Source organism: Thamnophis sirtalis, unplaced genomic scaffold (assembly GCF_051295495.1).
Source record: "Thamnophis sirtalis isolate CommonGarterSnake01/CBP01778 unplaced genomic scaffold, rThaSir2_p1.2 scaffold_11, whole genome shotgun sequence".
Classification (NCBI taxonomy): Eukaryota; Metazoa; Chordata; class Lepidosauria; order Squamata; family Natricidae; genus Thamnophis; species Thamnophis sirtalis.
This window is the reverse complement of record NW_028261391.1, coordinates 62,020,073-62,038,733: the sequence shown is the minus strand read 5'-3', so window position 1 is coordinate 62,038,733 and position 18,661 is coordinate 62,020,073. Positions and strand designations below refer to the sequence as shown.

The following is an 18,661-nucleotide window of genomic DNA, read 5'->3' as shown; positions in this document are numbered from 1 at the left end:
TGTCCAAGCAAGAAAAGGCCCATCAGAAAGACACTTAAAACTGCTTAACTCCTTCTTCCCTGTATTTCCATAAGGTCTGTAATCAAGGATAACTGGTTCATAGCTTCATTCTACAAAAAAGTGAAGAGCAAATTTACAATTCTGGGTTTCTTTTTTACTGACTTTCAGGTCTTAGATTTCCCAACCTATTCCTAAAATATGAATATTTTGAAGGTGTGTGTGTGTGTTGTGTGTTTGTGTGTGTGAGAGAGAGAGGGGTGGGGAGATGGTATTGGACCTGGGTACTTGAGAGACCGCCTGCTGCCAATTACCTCCCAAAGACCCATTAGATCACACAGAGTAGGCCTCCTCCGGGTTCCGTCTACCAGCCAATGTCATCTGGCCACTACCCGGGGGAGGGCCTTCTCTGTGGCAGCTCCGGCCCTTTGGAACGAGCTCCCCGCAGAGATTCGGACCCTCACCTCTTTCCAGGCCTTCTGAAAAGCCGTTAAAACCTGGCTGTGTTGGCAGGCCTGGGGTCGATGAGTTCCCTCCCCCTCTCGAATCGTGTGGCTGTTGGTTGTTTTTAAATGCCCTGTACTTTTGTAGTTTTTGTGTTTTTCCCTTCCCTTCCTTGGGTTTGTGCGCCGCCCTGAGTCCCACCGGGAATAGGGCGGCATATAAATAAAATGAAACTCGAAAAAACTCGAACTCGATATTTCTATCTGCCAATAGCAAGTTAATTTACTCAAAATGCTTCCTCCTTTGGACACTTGCTAATAGTGGTTCGGTAAATCTTAGATTTCGCAACTGAATTCATGAGAGAGCCAACAGCAGCCAGACCTATCCCTACTACTTACGTTTCTTTGACTATGGAAAAGGGTTCCTCAACTATTCTCATTTATATGTTTAGAGATCATCCATACGAGGAAGACATTGGCTGAGAATGGATCATCATCCTCTAGGGATGTTCGTAACCTTGATCCTGTCAGTTTTAAAGGTTTAGTTGTCCACTTGGACTTTGGGGAAGCTAGACAACTTTCCTCTGTGTATGTACTTTGCAATTCATTTACATATTGTTCTAGAATAACAAAAAAGTACTCCATATATTATTTTTACTAACACAGATGAAAGCAAATGAGTACAATATTTCTTTAATCCTATTGATTTCTAAACCACTTGTCTTTACCATTAGCTGTTAGAAAAGTTTAAGTTTCTTATAATAGGGGAAAGCTCTAATTTTGGATTTTAATTTATATTTTTTAGAAGATAATAGTAAAATATATTACTTGTTTTCAAGGTTGCAAAGGAATTCCTCATCATACATAATCTATAGAATGCATAAGTCTTGTCCATGTATGCCTATAGTTATTTGATTATTATTATAAACAAAATTAACATCCTCAGTAACAATACTTTATTTACTGTCTTTATTGTTTAATAACTTATAATTCAGAATAGCTCTTATAATCCAAAAAGTAAAAATTATAACCCGGAAGATTAAAAAATATGTTATTGGACTCTGACTTGGGGAACTTGGAAATTTTTAAAAAGAGACCGGACAATCATTTGTCTGAAATGGTATAGGGTCTCCTACTTAGCAGTTAGCAATTAGACTTATATACCGCTTCATAGGGCTTTCAGCCCTCTCTAAGCGGTTTACAGAGTCAGCATATTGCCCCCAACAACAATCCGGGTCCTCATTTTACCCACCTCGGAAGGATGGAAGGCTGAGTCAACCCTGAGCCGGTGAGATTTGAACAGCCAAACTGCAGTCAGCTGAAGTAGCCTGCAGTGCTGCATTTAACCACTGCGCCACCTCGGCTACTTGAGCAAGGGCTTGGACTATAAGATCTCCAAGGTCTCTTCCAGCTCTATTCTGATTGATTGATTGAACTGATGCACAGCCAAAATGTATCTGAAATCATGCAATTCAAAATCATTTTCTAAATCTTTCAAATCAACAATGTTATTATATAATTGTTTACGTAGATCAAACTGGAGTAGTCTGAAAAATGTGTACGCAGTGGCTAAGAGCATTCGATAGTAGCTTAACTAGAGTCATTCTCTGATTGATCATTTACATAGCTTATCTATCTTTGGATGCCTGTAATATTACCTCAAAAGTCGCATGCTTATCTAGGCATGGAAAGCACAAGAATTCAACATTTTATATGGCACTCAATCTTCAATAGTTCTGCACGATTGCAAGGAAAAAATGAAACACAGAACTATATAATAAGCAATGTAGAAAGCATGAAACTAAAATACAAAATGTATACTTAAGGAAAGAATGGAGCATTATGGAGTTTGTTTTGAAATTCTTTCCTGTCACAGATATGCTTTTAGAGAAACTTATGAAAGAAATTTAGGTTCTTTTGGTCATCAGTATTCTTAAGAAGGGCCTAATGCCTCAATACCAAAAGTAAAAGCGGGACATAAATATCTTTATAAGATTATATGTCATGTGGGCAGAATATAAGGCTCAAAGCTACATGTATCTCTTAAAGCTTCGGATGCAGATTCTTAAGCCCCCCTTTAGTATTGCTAGTATTATACTTTTCAGCTACTAACTTCTATTACACAGAAAGTTATCACGCTTTCTTTGATGCAGATTAAAATCAGATTAATTTAAAGCTCACTTCTAGACTCTTAAGTTTCAGAATTATTCCATATAACATCTTGCTTCTTCACTGCTTCCTTGAGTTTCCTTTGATTTGTCTTAAAGTCTACCTTTGTCTACTTCTACAATAAGGTAGTAGTAAATCACTACAGTGAAAAATACATCAAAGAAAAGCAGCTGTTCTCTAGGATAGCATTGGGAGAAAATGAAATAATTCTGTGATAAACTATATTTCTGTGAAGATAAGTGCTGAGGTGGCGCAGTGGTTAAATGCAGCACTGCAGGCTACTTCAGCTGACTGCAGTTCTGCAGTTCGGCTGTTCAAATCTCACCGGCTCAGGGTTGACTCAGCCTTCCATCCTTCCGAGGTGGGTAAAATGAGGACCCGGATTGTTGTTGGGGGCAATATGCTGACTCTGTAAACCGCTTAGAGAGGGCTGAAAGCCCTATGAAGCGGTATATAAGTCTAACTGCTATTGCTAAGTAATATACACATGTATTTTGTAGAGATTTCCTATAATGTACTGTGAAAAGGAAATGAAATGCACTTAAAACGTGAAAGGTATATATGTATGCTAAGCTAGAACACACACACACACACACTCAATCTCACAATTGCCAAAATAATATGTCCAATAGATTATCAGCATCCATAATTCTTTTTGTTTTTTACCTATTGGATTTGTTATTAACATTTAATATTTCTGTTAATTGAGACAAAATGTTCTAAAAACTTTTCCCAAGTAGTTCCAATATCTTTTAATGAAATTCCTTTATTCAGAATATCCCAGAAGACCAGGCCTCTGATTTAATCTACTTTGCGCTGTGCTGCATGTGTTGATAGAGTAAGATTGGACCACCCAGTTCTTATGCTAGGAGATTTGATGGCCACAGAAATATAGTACAGTTTTTAGCTAACCTTAGCTGAAAAACTTCATTTCAACTAGGAATCTCAACCTTATATGTTATCAACATTCTCTAAGGAAATGTTTCAAGCAAACAGACATAGAAAGGAAGAGAATTTTCTTCGTGCATATGAGTTGACTGGAGAATCTGTTTCCATCACTCCACAGGAAATACTGACTTCTTTAATATAGATTTGTCACTTGTATAAAAAGTCATACAATATTTAATGCTAACAGCAAAAGTACATATTTTATACTTTCTTTTTTTGTTCACAAGCTTTCCAGGGGATAGTAAGTTCCTGCCATGAAAAATATGAAATGGAAGCTAGCTTAAAACTGCAGGATGAGCTGAATTAACTGCTTGTTAACCCAGAGAAATGTATTATATTACTATCCAAAAGGCATCATTTACTAGAATTATACAGGTATTTTGAAAAGAATTCACAAATAATTTTTCATAATGAAAGAGATTAGATCCACCTACAAGGTTTTAGTATCATAAATTTAGGATTGGTTGAAAAATATAACAACCTCTGGGTTAGAATATGATCCCTGTAGAGAGGCAGCGATGTCATGCCTATTGATGGTACCACTGCTAGCTAAACTACTTACTTGCACGGATGACACAGGATTTTTTCCAGAGATCTAGAGACTGATCCTCTTCTAAAAGGGGAAATAAACAAGTTACCCAAATTATTGATCAATTCGTCTTCTGGATAGCCTTGCTAAATGTAAGAGCAAGATGTTTTTTTTATATAAATTGGAAGACTGGAAGATGCTGATATAATAAATCAGTGTTTCCCAACCTTGGTAACTTGAAGATGTCTGGACTTCAACTCCCAGAATTCCCCAGCCAGCATTCGCTGGCTGGGGAATTCTGGGAGTTGAAGTCCAGACATCTTCAAGTTGCCAAGGTTGAGAAACACTGTAATAAATAACCAATAACAACTTGGTTTAGAAAGGCTCAAATCATCCTTGACTACTGCAGGTTCTTTTTTAAATCTTGCTTGTTAATGCATAAAGCAGCATTTTAAAATCTCTGTGCATAGTACTTGTGTATTTCACAATTCCTTTTACTTATAACTAATAAGCAAGCTATTAAAAAAACTATCAATATAGAAAAGTCCCTACTATAGCAATTATATTTTAATAGAGATACAAGGGGGAGGTGGGAATTATAGCAATGGTCTTTTCGCATGAATTTTCATGTCAAACATTAGCACTTCTTACTGACTCCAGAGATATAACAAGTTTTTGCTTATTGAAAAGGGGAAGTATTGTACTCCAGGGCCCCTTCATAACATTAACCAAAGCAACGACACTTGAATTAATACTTGATTCGTGAAGTGTTGCTAGAAATCTTATTCATTCAATCCACTTGACATTGTCAGAGAAAACTGGACTTCCGTGTACGGATGTGCGAATGTGGCTATAAGCGTGAATCTGGCCATATATGAAACATCGATACTTTCAAAAGAGTTTTCCACAAAAGAGCTACAATTCTTTATGAAGATGGGAAAAAGTACCTTACTATGTTTAACAATGGAACAGTGTTACAGAAAAGGATAAAAAAAACAGAAGACTGACACATTTTGTGAAACATCGTTTTAATCCCATTTTGTCATCATACATTTTCCCAACCTGAAAAAAGTAGGTATGGAGGATTAAAAAAAAGCATGGAATGCATTACTGAAATACATTTCCAGGAGCATCATACTTGTTAAACTGATTCCAAATACAGATCAGGATCTGTGTCCTTACTATTTAGGTTCCACAAATACAGTGTTTGGTATCATTCATTCTTAAAACTGAGGAGGGGGGGGAATCATATAGAAATTCAGGGGGGAAAAGAAAGTACTAACTGAAGCCATTTTGAAAAATATGCAATATAATACAGTAAATACGTATTTTGTTGGATTTCTATACTGGCATTTCTCCAGAAGCTCAAGGCAATTGGATTGCACTCCTTTACTCAATGAACTGCTTAAACCTGTCTTTGATATCAGGTAACATATAATAAACCACTCAAGCTTATACACCTTTAACCCAGGCCTATAAAATCTGAAGGCCAACCAGATTGCAACTGGTTTTGTCTGTTTGGTTGCAATGCTCCGGCCATCAGAAATCAGAGAATCATCTGAATAAATACAGTCACCAGCTAGCAGATGCCCAACTAAAGATGAACAAATCATTTTTTTAAAAAAAAAAATCTAAGAAAGAGAATAATAACACAGTACTGCCTGAGGAACTGTCTGTTCCATCCTTTTTCAGATGGCATGTCGTTTTGAAAGACAATTGGAAACGGCAGCTTGCTGTTTTGATCACAAACTGAAGAGTATTTTACATTAAAATGAGGGAAATGAGAACGGAGGGAAATGAATTGCTGGAGAGCAGACAGGATGAAAATCTCAGGAAACAAACCCAAGCAAAATCAATCTAGATGTACGCTATGCATTTTAAGCAGGAAGAGAGGCATTTTTTTGCTGAAAATGGTGATGGGCTTGATTGATTATGCCTATAGAACGTGGAGAAACAAATGGCACACACAGCTTATTGCCCTGCACGATACAAAAGGAACCCCACTACCCTTTTTCTAAGGAAAATGCCTACATGCCTTGGCAGCATTTCTAAAAGCTGATCAGGGTTGAAAAAACTGCCAAAGGCTTGGGCATGGCTAGAACTCAACCTTCTCGGATCAACCAGCCTTTCCAAACAGACCCCAGAGCTTTCCCATTGCCATTTCAATCCGTGCCTTGTGTGGGAAGAAGAGGGAGGGAGGGAGAGACGGATAGCGCGAGCTCATACTTACATTGCTTCTGATGGCTCCCGAATCAGGCTATTTGTCTGTGCCTGCTGCAGAGACTGCGACCCTCCCATCCTCAGGGCGCCCTTGTGTTGGGGTTCCCAGCAAGTGTAGCCAGCCTCTGTGTAAATCCAGCACCAAAAAAGCCCAGAGAGATCGGGATGGTAAATGCTGCAAATACTGCAGTGCAGATGAAAACAGCTGCTTGCATCAGGGGGGGGGCAACAATCCAGAGACTTTAACAGCAGCTTCTCTCCTCTGAACTGTTGCCAGTTTCCTTCCTCAGTCTCCCCACTCGCGGGGGGTGGGGGCTCTCCCTTTCTTTCCCTTCACTCAAATGAAAACTTGATTTCGAATAAATAAAATGTCCCGGCTATTGTGTCAGGCTACGTAACAGCCTGGGAGAATTGACGCTAAGTCCTGGGTAAATGCTTTGCAAGGTCTGTTGGCTATTCCAAGTGGCTTTGGGGGGGGGGAGGGAAAAAAAAGGGAAAGAAAAATTAAGACCCTCCCTTTAAGCACACATTGTCAGCTACTGTGTGCATCCCTTAAGAATCTCCAGGCAGGATCATTACATTGTGTTGACTCAGCTGATTTGAAATGCAAATGGATTTGCATGCCACATCTTGCATGTGCTCTTTATTTTGGGGGGCAAGCACCCGCATCTACTTTAAAGCGGTGAACAATGCAGACCAAAGTGTAGGATTTTTTAAAAAAAATTCACATTGCTTTTCCCTCCCTTTTCTTCAAACAAAAGACCCCATCCCTCTCACAGAAATGGAATCTTCCACTGGAGAAGTAGGGGGAATGCCACAGAAGAGCTAAGATAAATAAGGCAACAGGGGCACTGCTGTGTATAGATGTATTAGTAAACATATTTCCTTAAAGGCAAGATGACAGGACAAAGCAGGATGACAAATACATTTGGGGGGGGGGGTACATTCAGCCAATGTACCAATTAGTGCATTAGCTGGACAGTCAAGAGGCAGTGATGCTTGAGGGTATTAAGAAAATAGCTCCACTTCCTGGAGAATGAGATTCTTTTGGTTATTGTTCCTAACTGAACATTTTTATTACAGGTCACAGATCCACCACCACAGCAAGTATGAAAAAAAACTATACGGGTAGTCCTCAATTTACAACAACTGGAGTCAAGCTAGTCCGTTATTAAATGACTTTATTATTATTATTATTATTTGCATCCAAATTTACATTTTTTTGCTTTGATTCTTAAGCAAATCACTGAAAAGAATTGCTAATGCAAATGATTGTTAAGGGGAATCACACAGTCTTTAAACTAATCTGACTTCCCCCACTGACTTATTGGAAACTGGTCACAAATGGTGATCACATGGTTTTGGATTGCTGTCGCTGCTGTAAATACAGTACATCTCAGTTGTCAAATGCCCATATTTTGATCCTGTGACTTTGGATATGCTATGACAGGTTTAAGTCCAAGGACCAGCCAGTCCCAAGTCACAATTTTCAGGGCTGTTGTACTTTTGAATAGTAGTTAAACAAATGGGATATGTCAAATAAATATCTGTACTATGTAGTGGAATTGTCTTTGTGGCTGGGAATAGAAAATACAGCCCGATGGATTTGTCAAAAGGCCCTATAAATGCAATTGATTTTCCGATACTTCAACATATCAAAGATTAGATACACTGCGCAGTGTTCTAAAATGCAGGTCAAAGTCAGGGGATCTAGGAAGAATTATTGAGGACCATTATTTCCAAGATCCACCATGTGCTAGCAAGACAAGCTAAGATTTCTCAGTCCAAAGGAGGAGTTAGTTACACACTGTAGTTTCGCAATAGAACCACGGATATCAACTAGGGCTTCATATCCTTTCCAACTGTCAAACCATGATTCTTAACTTTAAAAAAAAAATAAAAGTAGAAAGTTTGGCTTTCAGATACCCCATTTTCCTCTGTTCCTTATTTAGGATGCTGCTGGGACCAAAGCATTCTTGGGAATGAAAATAGAAAGGGCAGAAGGAAATCAGAGCTCAGTCATCTGTTAGCCATCCAGTTCTCTCGCAAACTGAAACCAGAAAGATGTTAGAAACCTGGATCAGGGTGGTGATAGAAGAATACTGAAGACTCATGAGATTTTGTTATAATATATTTATAACAATACTGTATAAGGTGTTTCAAAGATTCCCATAGCAGCATAAAGGTAAATAAATCTGCCGGTATTGGTTTCACAAATATTGTCCACTGCATGATGTTTATAAATCTGTTCAACATCTACATGAAAATACCAAGTGAAGTCACTTGCTGGTTGGGGTTCATATTTTTCAATGACAGCTGATAAAGCCATTGAAATTCTGTCCCAGGTCCTGAAAGCTGCATAGACCTGGATGGTTTCTTTTTCTAGGTATATTTATGACCTACAAAGTCTATATGGCATATGGTCTCATTTAAGAGGCTGCCTAGCTCTTGGGGTGTCTGCCTGTTCAATAAGCACATCTATATACTACTAAAACTCATGATATTTAACTGGGCAAAATGTTGCATCATAGGGAAACAATTTTTGAATTAAGGTATCTCATATGGGCTAATTTATAGAATTTGTCCAAAAGGGAGATTTCTGGTGCTCCCCGAGGAAGTCAGAAATTGCTCCTGATCCCACTGCTATTTTGCTGACTCTTTCTCTGTTGAAGTAAAGAAACATCTGAAATTATGTCCAAGCAGTTAGTTGCCTAGCATCAACTAAAAGTACATATACAAAGAACTGTGTATAGATATATTATGACAGAATTGTTCATCTTTATGGTGTAAGGCAGGGGTCTCCAAACTTGGCAACTTTAAGACTTGTGGATTTGAACTTCCAGAATTCTCCAGCCAGCATATTCCACAAGTCTTAAAGTTGCCAAGTTTGAAGACCTCTGGCTTAAGGCAATGGGCCATTGTCACAAAGCAAATATACCAATAAAAGAAGTTTTTGTTTAAACAGTATGGGTTAGCAGCTGAAATATTTAAATTAATAAAGCACTGTTTCAGGAAAGACTTTGTTGAACCTTGAGTTATATTTCTTATTTCATGGAAGACAAATGTAATATTTTCTTTGGTATGATCAACATTTTTAACAGAATAGGTACATGAATCGGACTGCATTAATGACTTGAATATAAATTCATAAAATTGCTAAGAAAATGGATGATGTCTTGGTCAAAGTCATCTTAGAATGCACAACTGACCATCTACTTCTGTTTCACCAAAGACATTTCTCAATTTGGTGAAAATCAACTAAATTACAAGTGCAAAAGGGACACCAAGTGTAAACTCAGAATTTATCATTTACGTTTGTTGAGAAACTAATAGTAAAACCAGTTACCAGTTATTTCAAAACCCAGACAAATTCAGCAGATTCAATATAGTCATATTTCACTGTCAAATATTCACCTTGACATCCTGATACTAGAAGATATAGTGTATAAAATAGTCATTTTTCATCTCTGTTATATATGCTTGCAATGTGTAAATTTAGTCCGGAAACTAGACAAATTGGGCATTGTTCAGATACAAGGAATAACAAGGAAATCCGATTCTCATCTACTTTGATGTTCAATAATGTTTTGCATTTAAAATATAGTTACCGTATTTTTCGGAGTATAAGATGCACTGGAGTATAAGACGCACAAAGATTTTGAAGAGGCAAATTAAAAAAACCTTCTTGTACTCTGTAGACCTCCCCAAAACAGCCTGTTTTTCGCGAAAATGGGCTCATTTTCTTTCAAAAAAAAAAAAAAGAGAGGCATGAATAGTCTTTAGGAGGCTTATAGAATGTTCCTGGGGGATGGGGAGGGGACAAAGTTGAGCAAAAACCCAGCCCATTTTTCATTCATTTCTGCTCTCCCCAGCCCCCAGGAGCACTGCACAGCCAAACAGTTACTAAATGAATTGTTATAAGTCAAGGTTTTCCTGTATATAGGTTCTAGAGCAGAGGTGCCCGCAGGATGGATCCGGCCCACAGGGTGCTTACATCTGGCCCGTGGGGCTGCCCTGGAAACAGCAAAGTACTGGCCCACGGTGCCTCTGCTTATCAAAATGGAGCGTGGGAGGCCGCATGCTCTGTTTTCACTGGCAGAGGGTTGCAGGAGGTCATCGCAGCCAAAAACGGAGCTCAGGAGCCTGTTTTTGCTGGCAGAGCACTCAGGCCACCACAGGCGCCCCCAATATGAGTCACATCGAGTTGGCTATGGCCACCATGGCTCCCTGATGTCAAACTCAACCCCAATTCAGCCCTCAATGAGATTGAATTTGACACCTTTGTTCTAGAGTCATGTTTAACTTAAAGTTCAGTTTTGGAGGTTTGCACAGAGCCTTAAGAAAATGATGATTGCATTGGAATAAACTGTAGCACCACTTTTAATTCTGAGATGATACTTCAAAGGAAGGATTCTGTGTGAGTGATTAGAATAAAGATAAATTAATATCCATTTCTGGACTTACTGATAATTTTTGTTTTGTTTTGGGATCAACACAGAATTCTTATTTCACATTCTTCATGCAATGATGCACCTAAAGTCACATAATTAAAGCAGACTCCTTGCACCATAAACCATATATATGCACCATAAACTATAAACCACTCCTTGCACCATAAACCATAAATCTTTATATATGTAGCACCATAGATAAAGTATATACACTAGGAGGCTATTAGATAGGCACTATTTTTAATCCTTTCTCTCCCATACTAATCTAAACTGCACTGTCTCTTGTATTCTGGTATGTATTCCTGCCTCCTGGGAATCTGAACAACATTCCATCACAGAACTGGAGAAAATCACAAAATACATAGAGCTGCAAACAGAAGTAGAAAAACTATGGCAAAAGAAATCAGAGATAGTACCAATAGTGATAGGTACCCCAAAACATCTGAACATCATTTGAACATCATCAACACTGACAAAATCACTTCAACTGAATTCAATCGAAAAGGCAGTTTTACTTGAAACCGCTTAATACCATCACCATCATCGTCTCTCTATCCTAGTTCCTTGAGAAAAATTCAGTAAGTGTATACAGATGTCAAATCCAGTCTAAACATATAGCTGACTATTTGACCCACCCTAATAATAATAATAATAATAATAATAATAATAATAATAACAACAACAACAACAACAACAACAGACGAAACAAGAATACAGAAAAGGTGTCATAAAATCAAGAATGGAGAGTTGGCAGAACAAAGCACTGCATGGCCAATTTCTGGAAAAAATAAAAGATAAAGTGGACAGTGAACAAACTTGGTTATGGTTAACAACAGGTACATTAAAGAAAGAAACAGAGTCACTAATCCTGGCTGTGCAGGAACAAGCTATCTGCACCAATGCCATTAAGGCCAAAATCGAAAAATCCTCTGATGATGTAGACTTTGCAAAGAAGCTGATGAAACTGTTGATCACATACTCAGCTGCTGTAAAAAAATCACGCAGACTGATTATAAATTGCGGCACAATTCAGTAGCACAAATGATCCATTGGAATTTGTGAAAAAATTATAATATTAAAACAGCAACAAACTGGTGGGAACATCAGCCTGAAAAAGTCACCGAAAATCAGATGGTCAAGATCTTGTGGGATTTCCGTATACAAACGGACAAAATACTGGCGCATCATATCCATCACAAATAATTTTAAATCAGAATTTAGCGACCCTAGTAATTGGAAATGGCTTCATTTAACACTAAGCAATCATGCCAAAATTTAAAAAAGTAAATTTCATAAAAGTTGAGAACAATGTGCAAACCAGGCCATACTCATCTATACAGAACTTTGAAATTCACATCATGAGACTCAGACCTCCGCAATATCAATTTAAAAAGGGCTGATATGATCAGGCTGAAATAGTTTCCTGCCACCCATTGTTGATACACTTACAATAGATGTATTTCCTTCTTACAATTCTTTCTACCTGTGCTCTTTGAATCAACGGTGATTATTAGAACCCAAGGGCACAGGAAAACAAACAAACAACTCTCGCAAAGTCAGAAAGATTTAGTTACACTGTAATAAAAGATAAAGCTGGGATTTAATTATTCAATTGATATAATTCTGTACTTACAGAGTGCTATCTACAGACAACTAAATCAAGCTCTTGGAAAAGATCTACTCATTGCAGTGCAATTTTATATTTCAGTATTCTTCAACCTGGACATCCCCAGAGGTATACATCAACTCCCAGTTTTCCCAACAATTGCAATACTTGTTTGGGAAAATAGGGATTAAAGTGAACATATCTGAGGGCTTTCCAAGTTGAAGAAAGCCATTAGCAGCATTTTAAATAATAATAATTAAAGTATCCTGAATAGACACAAAACAGTCTAATATTTATCACTATATAAATGTTATATGGAATTGCTTCTTCCAATTCACCTTTAAAGTACATTGCTTAAAATGTAACAACGAATTGTGATAAGGATCTTCTTTGTATAATACAAATGGTTTGGCAAAGGTTACCCTTTTCACATAGGAAACTTTCCGAGCTCTAAATGTAAAACATATAGCTGGTATGTGATTCATATTGCTTATTTGGCATACATTCACATTTTTCTTGGAACTCTAGAACATTTTTCAGGACAAGCTTGATCACAATGGCAAACAGTCATTAAATAATAATGTATTTGCTTTTCCTGAGAATGTACAAGAATAAGTGTTATTGGATACTTTTGCCCTACAGAAAAGCCCCACTAGGAATATTGAAATTCTTGCCTATTTTTTCTCATGCACGTACAGAATTTTGTTATTATTGCTAGAAATTTAGCTCAAGGAGAAGTATAAAAAAAGTATCTCACGACAGTCACTCGAGCCCTTGTGATCTCTAAGCTGGAATACTGCAATGTGCTCTACATGGGGCTGCCCTTGAAGAGCACCCGGAGACTTCAGCTAGTACAGAACGCGGCCGCGCGAGTGATTGTGGGCGCACCTCGGTTCGCCCACATAACACCTATCCTCCGCGAGCTGCGCTGGCTACCTGTAGATCTCCGGGTGCAATTCAAGGTCTTACTTACCACCCATAAAGCGCTCCATGGTAGTGGATCTGACTATCTGAGAGACCGCCTCCTGCCAATAACCTCCCTGCGTCCCATCAGATCGCATAGAGCGGGCCTCCTCCGTATTCCATCCGCCAGTCAGTGCCGACTGGCGACTACCCGGAGGAGAGCCTTCTCAGTTGCTGCTCCGACGCTATGGAACAATCTCCCCGTGGAGATCCGTACCCTGACCACAGTCCAGGCCTTCCGCACAGCCCTCAAGACCTGGCTAGCCCGTCAGGCCTGGGGATAAATTTTCTTGCCCCTCCCGAATGCTGAGTGAATGTTGTGTTTTAGCACTTTTTGTTATTTCACTTTTCTTTTGTCGTATTTTGTCTTTCACTCCCCTTCCCTCATTATTGTAAGCCGCCCTGAGTCCCCTCAGGGAAAAGGGCGGCCTATAAATGTTAAATAAATGTTAAATGTTAAATAAAATATAACTTTCTTCATTCAATGGTGCACTTTAATACAATACAATACAATAGCAGAGTTGGAAGGGATCTTGGAAGTCTTCTAGTGCAACCCCCTGCGTAGGCAGGAAACGGTTTATTGCATTTATTGCATTTATATGCCGCCCTATTCCCGGAGGGACTCAGGGCGGCTAACAAACCCAGGGGAGGGGGGTAATACAACAAGGTAACACAACAAACAAGATACAGAGAGAAATTTAAAAACAATCAACAGTCACACAATTCGAGCGGGGAAGGGAACTCGTCAACCCCAGGCCTGCCGGAACAGCCAGGTTTTAACGGCTTTACGAAAAGCCTGAAGGGAGGTGAGGGTCCGAATCTCCGCGGGGAGTTCGTTCGAAACCCTATACCATTTCAGACAAATGGCTATCCAACATCTTCTTAAAGACTTCTAGTGTTGGGACATTCACAACTTCTGGAGGCAAGTTGTTCCACTGATTAATTGTTCTAACTGTCAGGAAATTTCTCCTCAGTTCTAAGTTGCTTCTCTCCTTGATTAGTTTCCACCTTGATTAGTTTCTTGTTCTACCCTCAGGTGCCTTGGAAAATAGTTTGACTCCCTTTTCTTTGTGGCAACCCCTGAGATATTGGAACACTGCTATCATGTCTCTCCTAGTCCTTCTTTCTATTAAACTAGACATACCCAGTTCCTGCAACCGTTCTTCATATGTTTTAGTCTCCAGTCCCCTAATCATCTTTGTTGCTCTTCTCTGCACTCTTTCTAGAGTCTCCACATCTTTTCTACCTCGTGGTGACCAAAACTGAATGCAGTATTCCAAGTGTGGCCTTATCAAGGCATTATAAAGTGGTATTAACACTTCATGTGATCTTGATTCTATCCCTCTGTTTATGCAGCCTAGAACTGTGTTAGCTTTTTTGGCAGCTGCTGCACACTGCTGGCTCATATTTAAATGGTTGTGCACTAGGACTCCAATATCCCTCTCACAGTTACTACTGTTGAGCAAGGTACCACCTATACTGTACCTGTTCATTTCGTTTCTGTTGCCTAAATGTAGAACCTTACTCTTTTCACCATTGAATTTCATTTTATTAGATAGTGCCCAATGTTGAAGTTTGTCAAGATCCTTCTGTATCTTTAGCCTGTCTTCTGGAGTGTTGGCTATTCCTGCCAGCTTGGTGTCATCTGCAAATTTGATGAGTTCCCCATTTATTCCCTCATCCAAATCATTGATGAAGATGTTGAAGAGTACTGGGCCCAAAACAGAGCCTTGGGGTACTTCACTGCATACTTCCCTCCATGAAGATGCAGTTCCATTGAGGACTACATGTTGAGTGTGGTTGGTCAGCCAGTTACGAATCCATCTGGTGGTGATGCTGTCTAACCCACATTCTTCTACTTTATCTAGTATAGGTTATGGTCTACATTATCAAATGCCTTACTGAAGTCCAAGTAAACTATATCGACGGCATTCCTCTGGTCCACTAATTTTGTCACATTATCAAAGAATGCAATAAGATTAGCCTGGCATCCTTCACTGATACATGTTTGTTTTCCACTGAAACCTAGATTACCTTGCTTTGCAATACATATATTTCACAGAGGGTAAAATGACAATGTATCCTTGTACAGAGAACCGTAGAAATATCTTAGCCCTCAATGCATTTATGCAGGTGGATCCAGGCAAATTTGGAAGACAAGCTGCTTAAATAGGCTGAAAAACACTGTCTTGCTTGCAAAGAAATGAAAGTTAAGCCTCTTTTGGCATAATCCTTTATTTATCAGCAACTGAAAGTTGCAAAGACAGTGTAAAAATGCCACAAGGGACTTCCATGAACTTGAAAAAATATGTAGAGTCCATTTGCTGGTACATTGCAATATTTCTTACTGTGATTTATTTCTCATCTTGTTCTATTCCTCAAATCAATGAACATCAAAAAGGATGGGATTTTCTTGATTATTAAAAGGCCTCATCACCTTGAAGAACTAGGTGGATCTTGCCATTGTCAGCATATTTCACCTCTTTCTCCATTATTTTGTCTTTAGCATCTCATGATGTCTTAAATAATTGCTCAGCTGTTTCTCTTAGCTCTTTATCTGAGTCAGATTTTCAAAGTCCAGATGCTCTTTAAAGCACTCTTTGTGATCAACTTGATCTCAGTTCTCAATGGGTCTTCATCAATCCATGGGACTATGCAAATATCAAAACAAAACAGTTTCTGCTTGCTTTGCTAGTAAACCACTGATGACAAGTTTATATTCTGATGAGAAATAATTATCCCTGGAGAGAGAGGGATGGCAGAGATGCAAGATGGCAAAGGACGGAGGTCTTGGAAACACCCAGCAGAATTCTGAGAAGAAGCTTGGAAATGGAGATGATGCTTGACAGCTAAAATTAATAACATGGACTTACAACACCTCCAATAGCAATTGAGAATGGACTTTTTATTTTAATACAAAAGAGAATGGTTAGTGATCCTAGAATGGATTATGCAAGAGCCGAGGTGGCGCAGTGGTTAGAGTGCAGTACTGCAGGCCACTTCAGCTGACTGCTATCTGCAGTTTGGCGGTTCAAATCTCACCGGCTCAAGGTTGACTCAGCCTCCCATCCTTCCGAGGTGGGTGAAATGAGGACCCAGACTGTGGGGGCAATATGCTGACTCTGTAAACCGCTTAGAGAGGGCTGAAAGCCCTATGAAGCGGTATATAAGTCTAACTGCTATTGCTATTGCTATGCACCTTTTCACTGCTAAAGGCTCCATCATTGGCTATATCACCAGAGGATGTGCATATGTAGTGCCCAGTCATCAAATATATGGCTGTTGTTTTATTTGATTGATAACTGTATGCCCCTTGTTAGGCTTAATTATTTAAAATCCCTACTTCAAAGACCAGCCTACTGGGACTTGAGTCATAGACTGTCCTATGTCATCCTGGGCTCTAAGATGTTAGCAAAACTGGTAGGTTTACAGGAAAGGCAATTCAGCTAATAATCTATTATACTGAACAAATCAGAATATTGTGTAAAGGCAAAGAACATTATTTGTATTCAGCATGTATTTTATTATTGTATTTTCTTTTATGTACTTAAACTCCTAAAATAGACCTTGTATTTTACCTTCATTGCTAAAGGCTTAATAGTTAGTGAATAGCCCAAAATCTATTAAGTGTTTAAGGGAAGTATCTAAAGGAAAGTAGTATAGATGAAGAGGGGGACATATTATTTATTGTAGACAAGTCTTGGTAGAGTTGGGTGACAGATGAGAGAAGATCAAAAGTTTTACTTGTCAAAGGGTCTCATCAACTAGATCAAAGCCATCTGACTGAACCAGAGGAAGGGGGAAATTTTGTCATAAATACCTACAAGCCCTTCCTTAACTGTAGAACTAGGAAGAGTAGGCAGAGGTAGGATTAGAACAAAGTACACATATGCCAAAATCATATAATAATTTGCATCTATTCGTGCTTACATTTAACTAGAGATGAAAGCTGGGGATTCATAAAAATGCTCACTGTACTTTTGAAGCCCTGTCTTATCAGCAAAGGAGGCAAATAGTTTTGCATTGGCCTGAACAACAATCAGAGGCTATAAATCAGAAGATTTAGCTGGAAATGAAACTGCTTTTTCTATTAGTTTCAATAATATAGAGAAAAAAATAATAAAGAATGATGCTTTTGCATTATTTCAATCAAATCCTTCGACTCCTTAAGTATATCCAATAACACAGTTAAAACATTTATTTTGTATTGTTGTTCTCATCTGCTGTTCATTAATACTTGCCTTGTTCAGACTTTCCCAACATTTCATCCTTCCAATGTGATGAGACTGTATTCTGGTAGTTAAAATCCCAACGAACATAGAGAACATCACATTGAAAAGCTCATCTTAACATTTTTCTAATTTCTTTTAAGAAGCATTCTTAAAAGCTATTTTTACCAGTACTGCACAAATTTAGTCTGAAGCAAATTCTTCTGAATTTTATTAGAAGCCTCTACAAGCTTGCAATTTTGATAATCCATTCACTGATAAAGGATTTTTTTTCAGTCTCAATATCATCTGAAAGGTTTATTTAGAGCATGCAAATAAAGGTAGGAATAGCAAATCATGATTTTAAAACATGGTACTTCATAACACAGTAAGTCAATACAGATAATTTCTTTAACCCAAGGCTGGAACTATCTACAAAAACCATGAATGTTAAATTCTATTGCTTGCTCACTCTAGCTTTAATGCATTGAATCCAGAGGTGGGTTCCTACCAGTTCGCACCTATTCGGTAGAACCAGTTCATCAAATCTACCGAACCGGTTAGAAGAGGTTCCACCAGTGGACCCGGAAAGCAGGCCACACCTACAGAAGAGGTTCCAAATTGAAACCCACCACTGGTCCTTGGATATGATTATTCTACACTATCATGCTCATATTTATAAAACTCAGTGCCTCTGTGAAAGTTAAGGATGACAACTGTGTTTGTGGTGCAATCAGAACATTGCGTGTGTTGAAGTTGTTTTAACGCAAACCAAAGATGCCCTTTAAAAAACAAGTTGACATCCTATTCTTATGCATGCCAGTGCTGTGTGTGGTTTAAGGTGGTTCTGACAAGTGTCATCGGCATCTTCATATCCGGTCACATGGGCGGCAAGCCGCTCCCATCCGGTCACATGGGCGGCAAGCCACTCCCACAAAGGAGGCCACACCCACAGAGTAGGTTCCAACAATTTTTGAAACCCACCACTGCGTTAAATCATAAAGAAAAAATAACACTGAACTGAATACTCTCAGAACAAAACAAACAGGATGACAAAACAAACGGACTTTATGGTTTTTCTAATCAATTCTCATTAAAATGCTATGCCAGCAATCAATTACAATTCC

General features: G+C 38.6%; 1 protein-coding gene across 3 annotated transcripts in view; it reads right to left on the bottom strand.

Annotated features, from left to right (window-relative positions):
• TACC2 (transforming acidic coiled-coil containing protein 2) overlaps positions 1-18,661 on the bottom strand; it is a 154,419-nt gene that overhangs the window by 82,898 nt on the left and 52,860 nt on the right. The window contains exon 1 of one of the 3 annotated variants that reach the window (XM_087725923.1): positions 6,317-6,557. The exons of the other annotated variants lie outside the window; for them this stretch is intronic. Coding sequence (XP_087582049.1) covers positions 6,317-6,384 — 68 coding nt within the window. The 5' untranslated portion in view covers positions 6,385-6,557. Of the gene's footprint in view, positions 1-6,316; positions 6,558-18,661 lie in introns of those variants that run through there. 3 annotated transcript variants of the gene reach the window in all.